Source organism: Bos taurus, chromosome 23 (genome assembly GCF_002263795.3).
Source record: "Bos taurus isolate L1 Dominette 01449 registration number 42190680 breed Hereford chromosome 23, ARS-UCD2.0, whole genome shotgun sequence".
Lineage (NCBI taxonomy): Eukaryota > Metazoa > Chordata > Mammalia > Artiodactyla > Bovidae > Bos > Bos taurus.
Genome location: NC_037350.1, coordinates 10,424,733 through 10,442,812, shown reverse-complemented (window position 1 = coordinate 10,442,812; position 18,080 = coordinate 10,424,733). Strand labels below are relative to the sequence as shown.

The window sequence follows — 18,080 nt, the reverse complement described above, 5'->3', positions numbered from 1 at the left end:
TGGGAACTAGGAGAAGAGGAGTGGGCAGACTGGGAGTCATGCAAATGCTTTCTTCTTCCTTCAGAGTTGCAGTAGATCTTTTCACTTCCTGGGAGTTTGGACGCAAATTCTTATTTATCATCTGAGCCTGTGGATTTGTACTGTAATATGATTTCTAATAGTAAATAAATATAATTAAATAAAAATATTCATTTTCACTAAATACTGGTATTGCAGTAAATATTCATTGACTAAAACTCATTATCGTCCCATGTTCCTCTCTGTGTGTTCCCTGTCGTAGTTAGTGGCATCATTATCCTCTCACTCAAGAAATTCTAAGACTGTTCGCTTGACTCTTCCTGTCAACTGGTCATATTTGCAGTGACTCTGTTCACATCATTTTGAGTTTCCAGCCCTAGCTCCAGGTCTTTATTGTCCATCTGACTCATGATAGCTTTTTTTGTTCCAGAGTCCCTTCCCACTTCTGTCTCCTGTCTCCTTTCTCCTCTGCCTGTTGCTTTTCCTGATAGTCCATCAGCTCACTACAGGCTGCCATTCTCAAAGAGAAACACCATTCCGTTGTGTACAAGCCTCTAGTAGCTCCTAGTTGTGTACAGACTGAGAGTCAACCATCCTTGTGTGACGTCGAAGTACAGGGTGCCTCAGCTGGCCTAAACCACATGATGGTGCTTCGTGTAGCCTATATGTCTGTTCTTCCCTGCCCTGCTCAGCTGGTCTGTTATCTGGGATCCTGACAGGGACAGAGGAGATTCCAGCCCCTGTGCTTTCATTTATTATGCAGAATAAATAACAGGAAATTTTACTTGTTTCTCTTAGTTTTATCAAATCAGTATGAGAGTATAGGTCAAAAATATTCTTGGATGCAGTTTCTAAGGTATCCTACTCCAAGGATTTAAAATGTCAAGGTTTTTTTTTTTTTTTTTTGGTGCTTTTTTGGTATTGTTTTGTAATTGTTTGTTTTGGCTGTTCCATGTGGCTTTGTGTCTTTTATTAGTGCCGCTCATCACCTTTTTTGAATATCACCCCCCCTTAAATCTCCAAATTCTGTGTTTACCTTGGTTACTTCTGTGCTTGTGGCAGGGAGGAGGAGGAAGATGTGAAAACAAAAGAAGTAGATTTCAGTCTGGGGCAGGGAGAGAAACACCCTGATAGAAGAGGTTATCAGACACCAGCTGTTGGTTTGTTAAGGAAGAACTACCACACCCAAAGAGAGAGAACTTTACATTTTGAAATTAGATTCTTTGTTGCATTAACATCTTAAACAATTTTTGTCAAAATGTAGAGCTAACAAAGGATGAGAATCTTTTCACTTGCCTTAGTAACTGTAATTTGTTGATTTAATGAAGCATTTTGAGTTTGACCTGTTTCTATCAGTAAAAAAAAAATTGTACATAGATTAACAGAAAGTTATCATTCAAATGTTAATTTCATATGTCTTTATTTTTAGACAAAAGAAGTTAGAAAAAGTGATGGAAGAAGAAGGCCTCAAAGATGAAGAGGTAATTAATATTGGAAAATTTCCTTGAAACCAAGCCTGGCAGATCATGTCTTGTGTAGCAGGTTGTTAGCATTGGCGCATGGAGGAAGGGTTTTGACTTGTAACAGGAAATTATGAGGGCTGGTGTGCTTCTGGATTTAAGTACTTATGCAGAGGGAGAAGTTAATTATTAAATACCAAGAAGGATGACTTCTAGGCTCTGTAGTAGTAAATTAATTAGTTTTAGAATTCCAAGGAAAGGAAGACATGAAATAAAATGAAAATTTTAAAAAGCAAATTAGCATTTTTTTTAAATTAGCATTTTTAATTCACTGAAAATGCTCCATAGAAGTGGAGCAAATTTCTGAAATTTTTGTCAAGGTGAAATACCTCTCGAATCAGCCTTTCCCCCCAATGCCCACAGATGTGGCAGAAAATATAATAAATAAGAAACTGTGAAAAGAACTGAAATGGCTGTGGAAGTGTTCTCAAAAGGAGAAATGAATCATAGAACCCAGGAAAATGGTGAAAAATACCCAAGACTTGTAGGAACAATAGAAAGTTAATGCATAAAATGAACCATAATGTGTAAAAATTCCAGAGAGAAATTTAAAAACCATACTTGTATATAAGAAAAGTTAAAGAAAAATGTTGAAAGTTTATCCTTCCAGTTTAGGAACATTAGAGTAACAGGCTGTGAAGCAGGTTCATCCACGTCCACAGAGGAGGCGTCCTCTGTTCAGTGTGGTTATGGTGTCTGAGGGCTGGGAGGCAGGGCTGACCTCCTAAGGGTCCTTCTGTGGTGCTTTCCTGTGTGAACAGATGGTGCTTAGTCTGGCAGGGCCCTGCTTTCAGGGTGGGCTAAACCACAAATAAGACTTGTTGCAGAGTCCCTTCCCACCTCTCTCCCTCTGTTTAAACATTAGAAACGACTCCGGAGATCAGCGCATGCTCGGAAGGAAACAGAGTTTCTTCGTTTGAAGAGAACAAGACTTGGACTGGAAGATTTTGAGTCCTTAAAAGTAATAGGCAGAGGAGCCTTTGGTGAGGTAAAAACACCACAGATACTTATCAAATACAGGAATCCCACAGCACATCGAAGCTTCTAACGTAACGTGAGCTTGTGATGGCTGTTAGAACTGCAGCATGGAGTGGGTGGGCCCGGCTTTGAGCCGCGCGTCTTACCTGCTCTCTGTCCTCTTTTTCTTGCCCTCTCACTGTCCCAGGGATCTGCTTGTTCTTCTCTGTTTTGCTAGAGATGATGTTGATGCTTTAAGTATTCATCTAGAGGGAGAGTTGATAGGTAGAAAGAAATCAATATTGATTGCTTAGTGAGTGCTTCTTTCCGAGAATCATGACTAATATGTTATACATGATGTGGTTAAACCTGAGGGGATATATAATGTTCCAGTGTCACACATCCATTGGGCAGTGGTACCAAAGCTGGGCCAAGGTCTTCCTGATCTCAAAGCTGTTGCTTTTCCCATTACACTGCCTTTCCAAGAGCAAACTTGCAGCATATTTCCACCCTTTATTTCTTCCTGCCAGATTGGTACAGCTCTGAAAAGATAGGCCTGGGAAACAATTTATAGAAATAAGTTAATGTGGGTGGTGGTAGAGAATGAAAGCATTTGCAGCTTTGTCCCAGCTGGTTGTCCAAGTGCATCCTGCTTGGTCACAAGGGCAGTCTGCTGGGGAGGGTTTGAATGAGCCTGTGCAAGATCCTTCCCATTTGTGGAAAGCACCCGAAGTGAACAACCTACTGATGCAATAGTTTCACTATCGTTGTGAATACAAAAGGAGCAGCACATTATTAAAAACCAGCACCAAGGGGAAATGTGAGTACATATTCAAAGGCACAGGTGAGAGATTAAATTGATCCCTCAGTGTTCAGAATCCCTGTTGGCCTCTTGAGAGAGGAAAAGGTACAGGACCACATCTAAAAGAGCTTTATGTTCAACGAGGAGGGGACCTGGGACTCAAGGAAAATAATGTTTCAGGGAGAAGAAAACATACTTGTCTTGGGGGAGGAGGAGGGAATGTGCAGGGACTTGCCGAGGAGTTGTATTTGGGTTTGCAGACCATTTCTTTTCATCATAAATTATCTGTTCTCTCTCTCTAAAAAAAAAAAAAAGGAAAATAAAAAAGAGAAAGGAGAGCTGCAGAAAACTCTATTTCCCTAATTATACATTTTAGTTCCTCCCCCATTGCCAGGCGTTTTTTTTCCTGTGCCTTAGCTTTTGCTGTTGTTTTAGACATTGTTGTAAACATTTCCTTAGGTTTTTTTGAGCTGACTGGATGACATGTGTCATGGGTTTAATGAGTCCAAAGTGAGGGTTTTGAATTAGCTTGATCTGTTCAGCTAGGGATCCAGAGCTATTCAGAGGTGGAGATAGATATCTGAGGGTGTTTCGGCACTGACCTCACTGTGTATAATATATCCATTTTGAAACATTGAAAAGCATTTTCTTCTGCTTTGTTATTGCTTATATAAAAATTGCAGTACTTTTTCAGTTTAAATATGATTTCTTGTTACACATGAAAGCATTAGTTTGGCATCGTGAACTCTTGGCGTTTCTCTTATAATATTTAGGTGCGGCTTGTTCAGAAGAAAGATACGGGCCATGTGTATGCAATGAAAATACTTCGTAAAGCAGATATGCTTGAAAAAGAGCAGGTAAAGCACAATTGTAGCAGTGATTTTAGTTACCTGACGAATTTTTGTCTTCTAAAACTGTTTTTTGCTTAATTGAAGTGTATATTCCTCTCTTAGTTTTCTTTAGCCCTGTCATATAATATTGCTTTTCTTTCTCGCCTCCCCCCCAGTAGAAGCAGTTACATATATTTTAGGTACAAATAATGCCTAAGACATTATGTGCAGTCTTTTTAAAGTTGAAAGTCTACTAGAGAAACATCTGCTATTTGTGTTTCACAGTTGATCACAAGCTGTCCTTGTCATTAGGAGCAGTTTTCTGAGGTTGTACTTACTGTGGTAGCTTGTTCCTTACAGAATGTTGAGGAAAGTTGTGTATTGTACCTTGGAACTGAGACTTAGGAACTAGAATTTGGAGTTTGATCTAAAATAGGTCTTAACATGCTTCATTCTGTAAATTCACGCAAACCCAGTTTGGATCTTCTGAGTGGCTTATCACTACGTGAGAGAGGCCAGTCTTCTTTGGGAATGAATTTGAAAAAATATAATGAAGGTGGCACAGCAGTACAGACTCATTTAATGATTAAGAATATTTTCTAAAACTTCAAATCTACTTTGCAAATAGATGTATAAGCTGCATCCAGTATTTTATGCAGAATAAGTATGATTTTAAGTATTAGACAGTATATATTAAAAGTGAGAAGGCAGATTTTCTATAAATCTGATTTAATTTAGCAGAACAGATTGTAGTGGGCGATGCCTGCAAATATTCTGTAAAATACCAGTTGCTACAGGAGGGCAGAGAGACCCCCCTGGAAAGGAGAGCTCCAGATACAGAACCACAGAGCCAGGATGGAGGTTGGCCCCACACCCAATCCTTCCAGCCGCTTGAGAGGAGCTATAATCACCAGGGCTTTTCTGCCCTTCATTTCAGTGCTAGCTCAAAATTTGGGATTTTAATTTTTTCTTTAATTTTCCTATGTTACCCAGAAGCTTTAGACTCCCAGGGATTTTGGTCAGAAGTAGCAAATACCCTGGCAGTAGATGTTCAGACATTATATGTTAACACCAACCTTATTCAAAATGCACACCAGCCCTCTTAATGTATCTAAAAATCAGTGCGATAAGGGTATTGACACTGTAGGAGCTTCAGTTAATCTTGAAAAGGAGAATGTGAAGCTGTATTGATTACTCCGTATAGTTTGTATGTCACAAGTAAATTTTATTTTTACAAGATATATTTCCTGTAGTTTTAATCAAGACTCACAGTATTTCTTTATCAAATGAATAGTAGGGTAAAATTGTAAAGAGAAGTGCACGTCATAACTTCCACTTACTAATCCTTCATAGAGGTAACAGGTGGTAACAGAGGATGATCCAAACATGTTGTTTAAAGACATTCTGTCAAGTACTGTACCTTCTTCAAAATTAGTTTCTAAAGACTTTCTACATGAAGATAAAGGAAATGTCTGTTCAAATTAGGATTTTAAATGAATTAACTTAAATTGTTAGCGCCATTGTTGCTGATGGACTCAGCTCCCTAGGGTTGATCTCAGCATGGTCCAGTTAGTTTCCGGCCACAGACATGACCTGGGGCAGCTGTCTTGAGGAAGCAGGCAGCAGCTTTGTGGGGCAAATCCATCACTTCTGAGTGGGGCTGACAAAGTACAGATTCAGAGCCTGACTTCTTGTAGGTATAGGTGCCCTCTCCAGAGGAAAAATTCTTATTTGCTTTTATGAAACTGAGCAGGAATTACAGCTACCCATTTAGAGTTCTGGTTGTTATTCTGTCTCACAAGATGGAAGTTTCTGCTACCTGGAAAATGAATTTTAGAGCATAAGAGACCAGTGTTGAGCTAGTCTCTTCCCATTTCTCTTCCTGTGCGAAAGGACAGCCTCTGGTTGTGATGCCCGTGTAGAGGTAGGATGGACCCAAAGACTGTTCCCTCTGCTCTCCTAGTGCCCTGGGTCACAGCTGGCACATAATCCCCACCCCACTCAGTGTTTATGGAGCAGGGGAAAGGGAATCCAGAGCCCACCCTCCTGTAAAGTCGCCTGACTCCACCCCTAGACCTTGAGTTCTTGACTTGCTGTCTCAGCCCCAGGAGAAAAGGGCAGGGTGTGGCCACCGTACCTGCAGCTTTCCCTGTGACAAACCAGGAATGTTGCAGTCACGGTCCTGCCTTCTAAGGTGAGTGACAGGCAGCAGTGGTCACACCTGTCCTTTCCGTGTGTCCCTGCAGTAGGCAGAGGCCTTCACAGGAGCCACGGAACAGGTTGGGGAAGTCAGCTTCGTGCAGTCTTTGTGTGGTAACTGACTGGGGCAGAGCCAGCAAGTGCCGTGAGCATTTCCTCAGATCTTCACTGGGCTTCATCCTAGTTTTATGGCACCATTCCTTATCACCGTTACCTTCTTCCATTTTTCCCACCCTCATGCCATAAGTAGAGATGTAAAAATGTAAAATTTCTAAAACACTGAAGTTACTTAAAAATTTCCTTGAAAACAGTTTTGGTAGAAACTGAAAACTCAGTAGGAGTTTTAGGCCCATAGGAGTGAGCACGGAAAGATGAGGCAGGTTAGGTGTAAGACAGGAGAGAAGGCTCTGGGGTCTGTGTCCGAATGGAATAGAGCGCGCCTGGCTTTGCTGAAGACATTCCATTAAGGCAAGCATGCAGAATATCCTATCAAACAAAACAACCACCAGGGGCTGAGTTTGCCAGTAGAAGTGCCAGTTTGTGAACTTGGTATATCTTCACCTCCAAACATTGTAGGAGGTCCCACCCTGGAGCACATGTTGAGATAAAAACTTCTACTCAAGGATCAGCCTGAGTCGTAATAAATTTACATCTGATTCAACCCCGTCGTGCAACTTAACAGCACTTATACAAGAAGAAAAGGGGTGTGACTTGGTGATATGCAGCAGTGTTTTGATTATTATTATATATTTAAAGTAGATGAAGTCAACTTGATAATAATAAATTAATAAAGTAATCCTCCCAAATCTTTGGCCTAGCTTGGTCTCTTTAGCTAAATGTTTCAGTACAAATAGAAAACTGGCAGTGTCATAAATGAATCTACAACTCTTCTTAGCTGTTGTCATGTTTCAGTTCAGTCAGAACTGAGTGCCTCCTGTGTGCACAGCTGTGACCAGGTACTGTGGCATCACAGCATCTGGGACTGTCAAGGTGCCGTCTTCACAGATGTCTCTGAAGACCTGAGACAGGATTTGCTTAGAGTCTCATCTTGGGGACTTACTTTGATCAAAAAAGAATTATTAGAACAAAAAGATATGAAAAGAATGGTAATTTTAACTAATCAAGAGGTTCACTTTATAGCACTGTTAAAGTTTCCATTTGCATTAAAGCCGTTGATTTTTGCCATTTTCAAGCCTTTCATCACTCAGGTTTTCATCACCGAATACCTTCAAGTCAAATGTTGTCAATTTTGAATTCGTAGGTTTGCCTAAGCATAAGCTGTATCTTTTGCATCATCACAATTTAATACTCAACAGTATTTAAATTGTTTAAGCAAATATGCAGTCTGATAAAGCAGAGCAAGGCTTGTCATTAATCCAATGCATGTACCTCCAGGTTGGCCACATTCGTGCGGAGCGTGACATTCTAGTGGAGGCAGACAGTTTGTGGGTTGTGAAAATGTTCTATAGTTTTCAGGATAAGCTAAACCTCTACCTAATCATGGAGTTCCTGCCTGGAGGTAATTACTTGATGATGAAAGGTCATTTTTCCTTTTTGTTTTGTGGTTTCTCTCTTACATGGATTAACCCTCCTTTCTACTTTTAACCGTGCTCACAAAGTTGCTTTCTGTATCTTTTTAGGTTTGTAAAGGAGGTCAGTAATCTGTCTGTGCTGAGTACCTTTCTACAGCTTTAGGGCCATAAAAGTAACCTTCTCATTCTCAGGATTTCAGACGGATATTTATTTTCTTTTTAAATATATAGAAATAAACTAGGAGCTTTGCCTGTCCTGTCAGTCTGTTTACCCAAGTGACAAGATTGAAGCTATTACATTCTTTGCTTCAACTTTTTTCCCCCCTGTAACTTATAAAGAGTGAATTTCTCATTACATATATTAGTAGTCACAATCTGTTTCTTATTTCTGAAATTTAAAGTTTTTGGTAACTTGGCATGTGCATCTTGTAAGACAGCTTCAAAGTAAACCCAGAATAGAACATACGTCTGTTCTGGGGAACACAGTCTGTTTCCCAGTGAGCAGATAAACTGTGAGCACACTGGTAGAAAAAAAAAAGAAAACTTTCTCTTTTTTTGCTTTTATACCAAAGCTAATCTAATTGTGGCATAATATTTGATCTGGTGACAGCCTTTAGTTAGATCTAGGGTCATCAGTACTTTTTATTAACAGCTGATGAAGGTTAGAAAAGAATCTATATGACAGAATGAGGAGAAACTTTTTAACATTTAGATGTCAGTTGTTATAAATAGGAGTAAGAACCAGCTCAGGAACCAGCCAGCCCCTTGACGTGCGTCTCCACAAGCCTTACGTGCGTCGTCTTCCGTAGCTTTCCGTGTCCCCTGGACCCTGCCCTTTGCACTCGGTGGGGCTGGCCTGCACAGCCCAGATCCTCTGGCCTGAGCGCTCTGATCATGTGGGCACGCTCACACAGGTGAGGCCCCTGGCTGCTCTCCTGGGCCACTGCGCTGCGGCCACTTAGGTACCTCAGAGCTGGCCCCACTGATGTGCCTCCAGATTAAATGTGTGGCTGCCAGGAGTGATTAGGAAATCATGTTTTTCAAGTTTTGGGAGCATCTTAATAAGTGCCTTAATTTTTGCCCAAGGGTAAAAGTTAGAAATAAGCAGCATGACACACTATTAAAATCTGAGGTTTCTGTCTCTTTTCCATTTTCTAACATAAATGGCTTTCTGTGCAATGTGAACTGAATCTTTCCTGTTTCTTTTACCTTTAAACTGCTTATTCATATTTGCTTTGCTTTCGTCTGACTGTTGAATTGGATCAGAATCTTTTTTCACCATTGTATGTTGATGGTATTAAGCAGAAATACTTAAATTTTGACTTTGCAGAAAACTAACAAAGTTACTTTACTGCTAAAATACTGACATTGTGTTGTAAAAGTTGCATAAAGCATTTTGTACCCACAAATAAGCACTGGAGAAAAAACCCCACTGGTCTTGGGAGGTGTTCATCATGCATGTTTGGGAGGCAGTTATTACACATCCTAGTCTGTAGCATTTACTGTTCATATTTACAACAGCTTTTGTTGACTAACACTTTGCTACCTAAATCCTACTTTTTTATATATGTTCTAGTGTTCTGTGAATAGACAGTGGAAAGCTTGTTTACAGCCTCCCCAGATTTTTACATTTTTGTTTAGGCTTCCTTGATAGCTCAGTTGGTAAAGAATCCACCTGCAATGCAGGAGACCCTGGTTCGATTCCTGGGTTGGGAAGATCCCCCTGGAGAAGGGAAAGGCTACCCACTCCAGTATTCTGGCCTAGAGAATTCCATGGACTGTAAGAGTCGGACACGACTGAGTGACTTTGACTTCACTCAGCCTGTTTAATAACTGTAGTACAGCCATTGTTAGAATGTGGAAATGCCTTAGAGAAGTTTGTAGGTATTTGTGCCAAGTGAAAAATAAAGTAGCTCTTTCCCCAGTCCAAAAAATTGTCTTAAGCAAATTTATTGATTGATTGGTTTATTATTTTAGTGTGGGAGAAATTTCCTTTCTCTCTCCAAAGTAAAGTGGAAATCATTGCTCAGGGGTCAGCATCAGTTAGCTTAGTGAAAGTGTTTTGCCATCTGTGGCTGTAAATTTTATCTTTTAAGTGTTAGAAACTGCTTACCATTTCTGCTCATGTTGGGCATTTCCGCCCATAGTAGGTCATCTCTGGGACACAGCAGAGGCCTATTTAGCACCGCCTTATGGTGGCAGGTAGGGAGGACATATCTGAAAACTGGCTGTTACTCATATTGTTTTGTGTGTTTGTGTGTGTACGTGTGTGTACTTTGTACCTTCTTGTTTCCAGGGGACATGATGACCCTGTTGATGAAAAAAGACACGCTGACAGAAGAGGAAACTCAGTTTTATATAGCAGAAACAGTATTAGCCATAGACTCTATTCACCAACTTGGCTTCATCCACAGAGACATCAAACCAGACAACCTTCTCCTGGACAGCAAGGTACTGTGAGGTGTGCAGGCTGACCAGCGTGTCTCTACCTGTCTGAGCAGCCTCTGCCTTAACCCCTGCGCGACTTGTCGTAATCACAGTAGGGGGCGTGAGCTCCCTGGTGTATTTTCTTCTTTTTTTTTAAGGTAAGAAAGGCTTATGAATTCCATAATTTGAATTTTCCTCTTAAAGAACATTTTGAAAAATTATTAAGCATAAAATTGATTTAAGTTATTTTGTAGTGAAGCCAAAGATGATCATCTTCTCATATGATTAACTACACTAACGCATCCCCTGTCAAGAACCCCTCTGCTGAGGATCCCAGCCTAGAACTAGGAATTACAGCGACAGCAACAGAAAGCTGTCACAAAGCTCAGCTTCCAGACCCTGTGCCCTGCACTTAAAGCGGAGTCCTGCTCAGCCTCCCTGATGGCCTCTTTGTAGTTAGCTTTGGACATGCACATGAACTGAGTTGCCTGATTCTTAAACTCTCAGCAAATCAGAAGAGAATCCCTGTGCTGCTGTGTTGTTGATGCTGCTTGACAAGTTACTCCACCGTCTGGACCTGACTCATCTATGAAGTGAATATATGGATTGGGAAACGCTCCAAAGTTCCTTCCAGCTTTAAAATTCTAGATTGTTGTGTTCTGGTACATAGAATTGTTTTCTAGATTGAATTCTTTTAAGTAGGAAAGTAAATTTAATTCATAGGGTATTTTCCTTTCTTACTGTCTTTTGATAACAGTCTTTGGAAAAAATCTGAAGTTTTAGTCTACTTTCTTTGAAAACCTTAATCTTTCTGTTTCGAGAGTAGATTTGTCTAGTAATTTCTTCTGGTTAATAGTTTTTTCCTTCATTATAAGAATAATATACAAACATAGTAGAAAATTTGAATAATACAGAGAGCTATAAAGAAGAAAAATGTAATGTCATTGTTCAAAATATTTTTTTATTATTATTTTTTATTTAAATAAATAGAGTACTTTTGGCCGTGCCGGGTGCTCGGGCTTTCTCTAATTGCCGCAAGTGGAGTCTGTTCGCCACTTGGGCTGTGTGGGCATCTCCCTGTGGTGGCTCCTCTTACGGAGCCTGTGGGATGTGTGGCGTCTCCCCTTGCGGAGCGCAGGCTCCATGCGGGCGGGCTTCAGCAGCTGCAGCTTGCAGGCCTAGCAGCTGTGGCACACGGGCTTAGCTGCGCCGTGACGTGTGGAATCCTCCCTGACCAGGGATCGAGCTCGTGTCCCCTGCGTTAGTAGGCAGACTCTTAACCACTGGACCACCAGGGGAGTCCCAGTAACAACTGTTTTAGTGTAATAGCTTCAGTAGCTTTCTCTCTGTGCCAGTTTATGTACAGTTAGTGTCCTCAAAGTGAATAGTAAAATGGTAACATGTATGAGATTATTTTTCTGTCCTTAAGCTCAGATATATTTTAATAAAGTAGCAGCTCTGCTCTGTGTTGTCTTGGGTTCAGATGCCTTGGTCCTGTACCCAGTGCCTTAGTGTTGGCTTCACTGGAGGCTAAGTCTGTGTTCAAGGCCAGCAAACATACTGAAGGCCAAGAGCTGGGGACTCAATCTAGCTGAAGAGGACTGGGGACACCTGTTTGGTGCAGACATGCTCTCTACAATATGTCAGCCCAGACTTGTAGAAGAGGGCTCATTTATGTGTTTAGCCATATTGGTTGTAAAAGTGAAAATGTAGACATTTTGAGTTCCTGCTGTATACTGAGAAGTGCTACAGAGTTCTCTGAAAATCTAGGTTTGAACAGCATTTGCTCCAGGCACTGTTTTTTAAGACTGTTCTGGAGTTGTCTAGGTAAAACATGTAATTAAAACTGTGAAACACTTCCTTGGCTTGTAGAACAGGTTATTTGCAAATCTAAAAGGGAACTAGCAGGTTAGTAGGCTCAAAGCCATCTTTGGTAGTTTACCTTTTATGCTTGTGCTTGCGTGTGTATACACATACACACACACACACACACACACAGCCAAACGTAATGAGATTGAAAAAACCAAAGCAACACAGAAAGCTACTCTTAAGCAAGGCTTCTGTAGCCTTGTACCCTGGGATGTTTATATGTTAGGGACCAAAGACCACAGATGGGGAGGTCACCAGGGCTCAGTCCTTGGCCACATCACTTCTGATTGTGTGACCTTGAGCAGTATAGAGTTGCTCCCAGCAGCAAGAGTTGCTCCCCTAGTTTTGGTTTTACCTCCTTATCTACCTAAAATTTTGGTAGGTGGACATTTGGTCCTGACTATGGCCATTTGGTTCATGACAAAAGTTCCTTGAAATTTGGTCCAATCCAAAACATCCATTTTAGACAGAACTAAATACCAAGGACTTTTTGGTGTGGACCAAATGTCCCGCAATGGAAAATCTCACCACCCCTAGAACACCCTCTTCTACCTTAGAGAACCAGGAAAGGAGCCTTACAAGCCTTAATTCTCACCATTCATGCCAGGAAGATACCATGATACGCATTTTCTAGATGAGATCAGGGGTTGGAGAGGGGTTAAATAATCCTGGTCTGGAGAGAAAGAGCTTTGACTTCTGGCTTTGGTGCTGCCATTTCACCAGCAAGTCGTTTAATGACTCTGAGTCTATGAAAGGTGGCTTAAGAATTATAAATGAGACAACACATTTAAAGGCATGGTGCCTGGCTCATAGGAGGTGTGAGTTTTCTTTGAAGAGAATGATGAAGTCAAAGACTTAACGATTGGAATACAGTATGGCAACACTTATCAAGAACTGTACAATGAAGTTGATTCCCTTTGTCTTTGGAATAGTTTACTCCTTGGAATTTATCCCAGTGAAATAATTCAAGTGGAGAAAAAGCTATGTGAATAAAGACTTGCTCAAACAGCCTTTTATAAAGACCATCCTCTGTATCATGCCTGACTAGGGTTGGGAACACGGGCCCTCTCTGGCACTGCGATGCTTATTGTAATCCACATGACTTGAGATTGGATTAAGTAGCATTGTGGGGATAGGTAGACAATGATGTACTGAGTCATTTGATTATTATATAGATGTTAAAAACAATTTTGAAGAAACATAGAATATTGATTGAGGTAGTTCAAGAGGTAAAATTAGATGCTGTGGTTCAAGAGGTAAAATTAGATGCTGTGGATACACCCAAAACATATAATATTTGTATAATAGGATTTGGAGTGATCTTTAATTCATTTGCTAGTATATATTTCTCCCCATAATAAAAGCAGCAGCAGCATCCTTTGGTTGTGGAGCCGTAATGGGTAATGCACGGAGCTGGAGAGGATAATGTTCTCTTCCACATCCGTGAACGTTCATCTGTTCTTTCCCTTGTTTCCTCTCCATAGGGCCATGTGAAGCTTTCTGACTTTGGCCTTTGCACAGGACTGAAAAAAGCACACAGGACGGAATTTTATAGAAATCTGAACCACAGCCTCCCCAGTGATTTCAGTAAGTGTTAACAGTGATGGTAGCCTTTTTATCCCTGGAAGAGCTATTCCCCCTGGTAACCAGAATATGCAGGATGGAGTAGGAGATTCTCATAGTTAAAGTCTTTCGAGAATAAAAATACCTCCCCAGGTTTGCCTGTGATTTGTACTGTGTGGTGAGAGAAGATGAAGGCCACCAAATGTGTTAAGGCAGATGTCCCAACAAGCATTCTTTGGAGCTCTCCTGAGAAGGTTACAAGGGATGAACAAGGAGCAGGCAAACAAAAGTAGTAGAGGAAAAAATCCTGGGAACAACTCCAGGTTAGATTTACCATTGGTGCTTCTTTCTGCAGTGACAGAGCGAGTTACTTTCGCTCTGTCAGACTGTTGAAAAGTCAAAGTGAAAGGGTTAGTCGCTCAGTCGTGTCCAACTCTCTGTGACCCCATCGACTGTAACCTACCAGGCTCCCGTGTTCATGGACTTCTCCAGACAAGAATACTGGAGTGGGTTGCCATTCCCTTCTTCAGGGGATCTTCCTGACCCGGGGATCGAACCCAGGTCTCCTGCATTGCGGGCAGATTCTTTACCATCTGAGCCACCAGGGAAACCCCCAAACCATTGAAACTATGTAGTAAAATTACAGTTCATCCTTGGGAAGCTATGTCTGTAGTGTATAATATATACAGAAGTCTCTGATTATGTAAGAGTTACTACTCTTGGAAATTTGATAGTAATTTGAAAAGTTGTGCATGTTTTAGGTCTACTTGAGGACCGTCGCCTCTCTCTGATGAGACTGAATTCCCCGTAATTCTGATTCAGTTCCTTGTAATTCTGTTTAAGGCCTGTCCTCCTCTCTGGTCATATTATCTCCAGAGAAGTGTGGCTTAAAACTCTCTGCATGATGCTTTGAATCAATGCTTTAGCGCCTCTGACTGGGGCTTACGGATTTGGTGGGAAATGTATCATGCAGAGTTCTTGGTGTGTGGGGAGAAAAGCGAGACTTGAGGGTCTCCTGTGGCTTGAACCAGAGCCTAAAAAAGTAGTAAACATTGCTGAACTTTTCTTATTAGAACTTGTTTTCTCTACTTTTAGCTTTTCAGAACATGAATTCCAAAAGGAAAGCAGAAACCTGGAAAAGAAATAGACGTCAGCTAGTAAGTAATATCTGTGGCTTCTTAAATGCTACAAACCAAGTATGAATCAGTTTAGAAATATGCACATAAATTTGCATTTGATAAATGTTTGCAGCTTACTATTCCTTGTTTTAAATTACCTTAAGGGAGGCCTGTCACATTGGGAGCACCAAAAGTTGTATTTTGAAGGAGGGCAGATATAAAATGAGGTTGTTTTGGTCATGACATTTTCAGTGGATGACCTCATTCTGACCTTTTACATTAGTGACAGCTGCTTTCCTTCCTCTTCTACCTTTTCCCTCTGTTTATGGTGGTAAAAGGTTATATTTGAGGTGGAGTTCTCTCAAACTGAAACTAAGTACAAATATCTACCGGGAACTTCAAGGCTGTGGTTCTCAAACTTGTGATTCACTTAGTTCGCCTGCCCCACCCTTTCCTATGTTATTGCAGAAAGAAGAACTTGGTCATTAAAAACTGGAGAGAAATTTAAGAGAAATGCTTACTTTAATAATTCGTGTATATACACATAAAATTATGCCCCATAAGCTTAAAAATAAATAACATTATTGCATTATCTCAGTAACATGGTGGAACTTATTTAAATAGTGCAAATTTACCACTGAAATGTTCTGTCTAGGCAAACTTTTATTCTGATCCATTGGTTCATAAATTACAATGCACATATCCCATTGTCTAGTTATTGGAAAATTATTGACCAGATGTAATAGGACTGTATATCCCTACATATTAGGCTTTGCAAGAAACCCAATAGCAAGTTGAAAATAGTAAAGCTAAACTGGCAGTGGGTCATTAGAAAGCAAGAATGGCAAGGATGGAAAACTGTGACTAACTTGGAATGAGGATCATGCATGTGTGTTTCTAGAAATTGTGGCATTTCTGCTTGTTGGTGTACACAGTTGTAACTTGGCAGGTTTGCCAAATACTATGTTTTGGCCAGAGTCCTTAGTAAAACACTGAATTAGGGTTCTCTGTGGTATTTCTAATAATTCATTTAATAGGTTGCTAGTAAGTACCTGTTAGTCATATGTGAAAGTTGGAAGCCTTAGGATTAAGAAAGAATCAAAGGAAAGGCTTGCATTTTTTGGATTCATTTGAGGTCCATTCAAGACCATGTTTTGAATATTATGATTTTTATGTTAAACCCAGGCCCTGGGAGAGGCATTAACCTAAACCAAACATTTTTGGAAATATAGTAAATGAGACTAATCTTTGATATCTTTTCTAACATTAATTTGGGGATACTAAAGTTTGGTATACCTAATCACATCATAGCCTTCTTAGGAACTCTGATACTCTTTAAATGTTTAAATTTTATAGGTGGTTGAAGCACCGTTTACATAGGTTGTTAAGGATTAGGGAACATTGGGAACAAATCTTTTCAGATGCCTCTATTGTCTGTCACAGAGCGGTAGGTCTTAGCCTTGGCTGCTCACCAGAATCACCTGGGAAACTTCAGAGCATACTGATGTCTGGCCTGGGTCCCACCCCAGGAGGTTATGATGCAGTTGGTTTGGGGTATGTAGTCTGGGTACCTGGTTTTTTAAAAGGGCTCTGGGTGATTCTGCTGTGCAAAGTTGAGACCCTCTACCTAAGAAACTGTTTCTTAGACAGTGGCTCCTCCATTACTGGGAGACTGATATTTATCTGTGTTTTGGAAGGTAACAAAAGGTAAGGAATCTTCTGTGATTAAAAAGCAGTTTTTAAGGCAAACTAAGATTAAATCTTTGGCCACTTTTATTTTGGGGGTAATTAATCTTAAATACCTTAAATTATCCTCATACTCTGAGAAGCTTTATGCCCTTTGACATAAACCAGAGAGTCATGTCAAACTTATTAGGAATGCCTTATAGGTCTATAAGGAAGGAGGTTCCACGAGTTCTACATTTGGAGTTAAATGACCTTTAATATTTACTGTTCTTGAATTTGAATAAACTTAGGTTCTCATGCTCTGGTTAAGGTTCTTGCCTTTTTATCTACAGCAGAAGTGGTCATCCTCATATTACCTCCTTTGATAACTTGGAAATAAAGCTACCGTTACTCAGTCTTCAAAAGGTCATTTAACCCTGTGCTTTTTTGACCTTTCGTAAGTGATCCCATTCTGCTAGTGGAAGGTTAATATAAGTTAATGCTTAGTATAAATTTATTGCTCTAGGGTAAGCCTAACATATGTAGTTGTTCACCCAGCCTGTTACTTTTCAGCCTGTTACTTTTCAGTCTGTTGAAAATCACAGAAAACAAGTGGAGGCTTTACCTTCATCTTTGGCTGCTTAAATTCCGTTCTAATATTTGTAGTGCCAGCATGGTCCTGGGTGATTGTTAGGCCAGTAACCGATTAGGACGTAGGTATGAGTGAAAGTCTCTCAGTTGTGTCCGTACAGTCCATGGAATTCTCCAGGCCAGAACACTGGAGTGGGTAGCCTTTCCCTTCTCCAGGGGCTCTTCCCAACCCAGGGATCAAACCCAGGGCTCCCGTATTGCAGGTGGAGTCTTTACCAACTGAGCCACAAGGTATGAGTCAACCTTAATTTATTTATTAAACAGACGTAAAAGTTGAAGTACATCTATGCGTCTAATCTTTGTCAGTTAATTTTTTAAAGTGTAAAATTTACAGAAGTGATTAAGAAAGAAATTAAATCGCTATTTCCCCTAAAATCCTAAATGAAATAGTAAGTTGCAACACATCTGAAATTACTCTTAACAGTGAACAAAACTTTTTAGCACAGCTGCAATTGACACTTAGACAACAACACTTAGTAAACAACTAAGTAAACAACACTTAGACAACAAAAGGAAAAAAAATAGTACAGATTTTAGGTATTAAGAGCTTGAAATTGGAGGACACGTCCGCGTGGAAAGCAGAGGTTTGGGCAGGGGCCGGTCCCTGCTTACCTGCACTTACAGGTGGGGCAGTGAGCATGGGCTCCCAGGGAGGGGCTCTGGCTCCCAGGTGAGCACGTTACAGCAGTTTGGAACCTGCTGTTGCCCGCATCCTGTAACTCCAGGATTTTTTTTTTATACCTTAGTATCTTGAAGTTCTTTTTTTTGTAGCAAGAGATCTCAGTTTTATAATGGAAATCTTCGGACAAATAGGATTTACTTAACATCCAGCTTTGCTGGAATATATTTAGTCTAATTTGAAGAGGTTTCTATAGTTTCTTAACTTTTATAATTAGAATTAAAATGCTAACATTTCTTGGGGAAAGCCC

At 40.4% G+C, this 18,080-nt stretch overlaps 1 protein-coding gene and 1 long non-coding RNA gene across 6 annotated transcripts in view; one reads left to right on the top strand and one right to left on the bottom strand.

Moving 5' to 3' along the window:
• STK38 (serine/threonine kinase 38) overlaps positions 1–18,080 on the top strand; it is a 41,604-nt gene that overhangs the window by 16,110 nt on the left and 7,414 nt on the right. For all 5 annotated transcript variants that reach the window (XM_024983647.2, XM_059880387.1, XM_059880388.1 and 2 more), the window contains 7 exon segments: positions 1,448–1,499; positions 2,404–2,526; positions 4,071–4,154; positions 7,722–7,845; positions 10,155–10,309; positions 13,639–13,741; positions 14,813–14,874. In XM_024983647.2, coding sequence (XP_024839415.1) covers positions 1,448–1,499; positions 2,404–2,526; positions 4,071–4,154; positions 7,722–7,845; positions 10,155–10,309; positions 13,639–13,741; positions 14,813–14,874 — 703 coding nt within the window.
• LOC132343600 (uncharacterized) lies at positions 1,467–3,673 on the bottom strand. The gene is made up of 3 exons (XR_009492514.1): positions 3,494–3,673; positions 2,663–2,761; positions 1,467–2,287 (listed from the first exon to the last, which is right to left on the bottom strand). It is a non-coding gene; the product is annotated as an uncharacterized lncRNA (long non-coding RNA).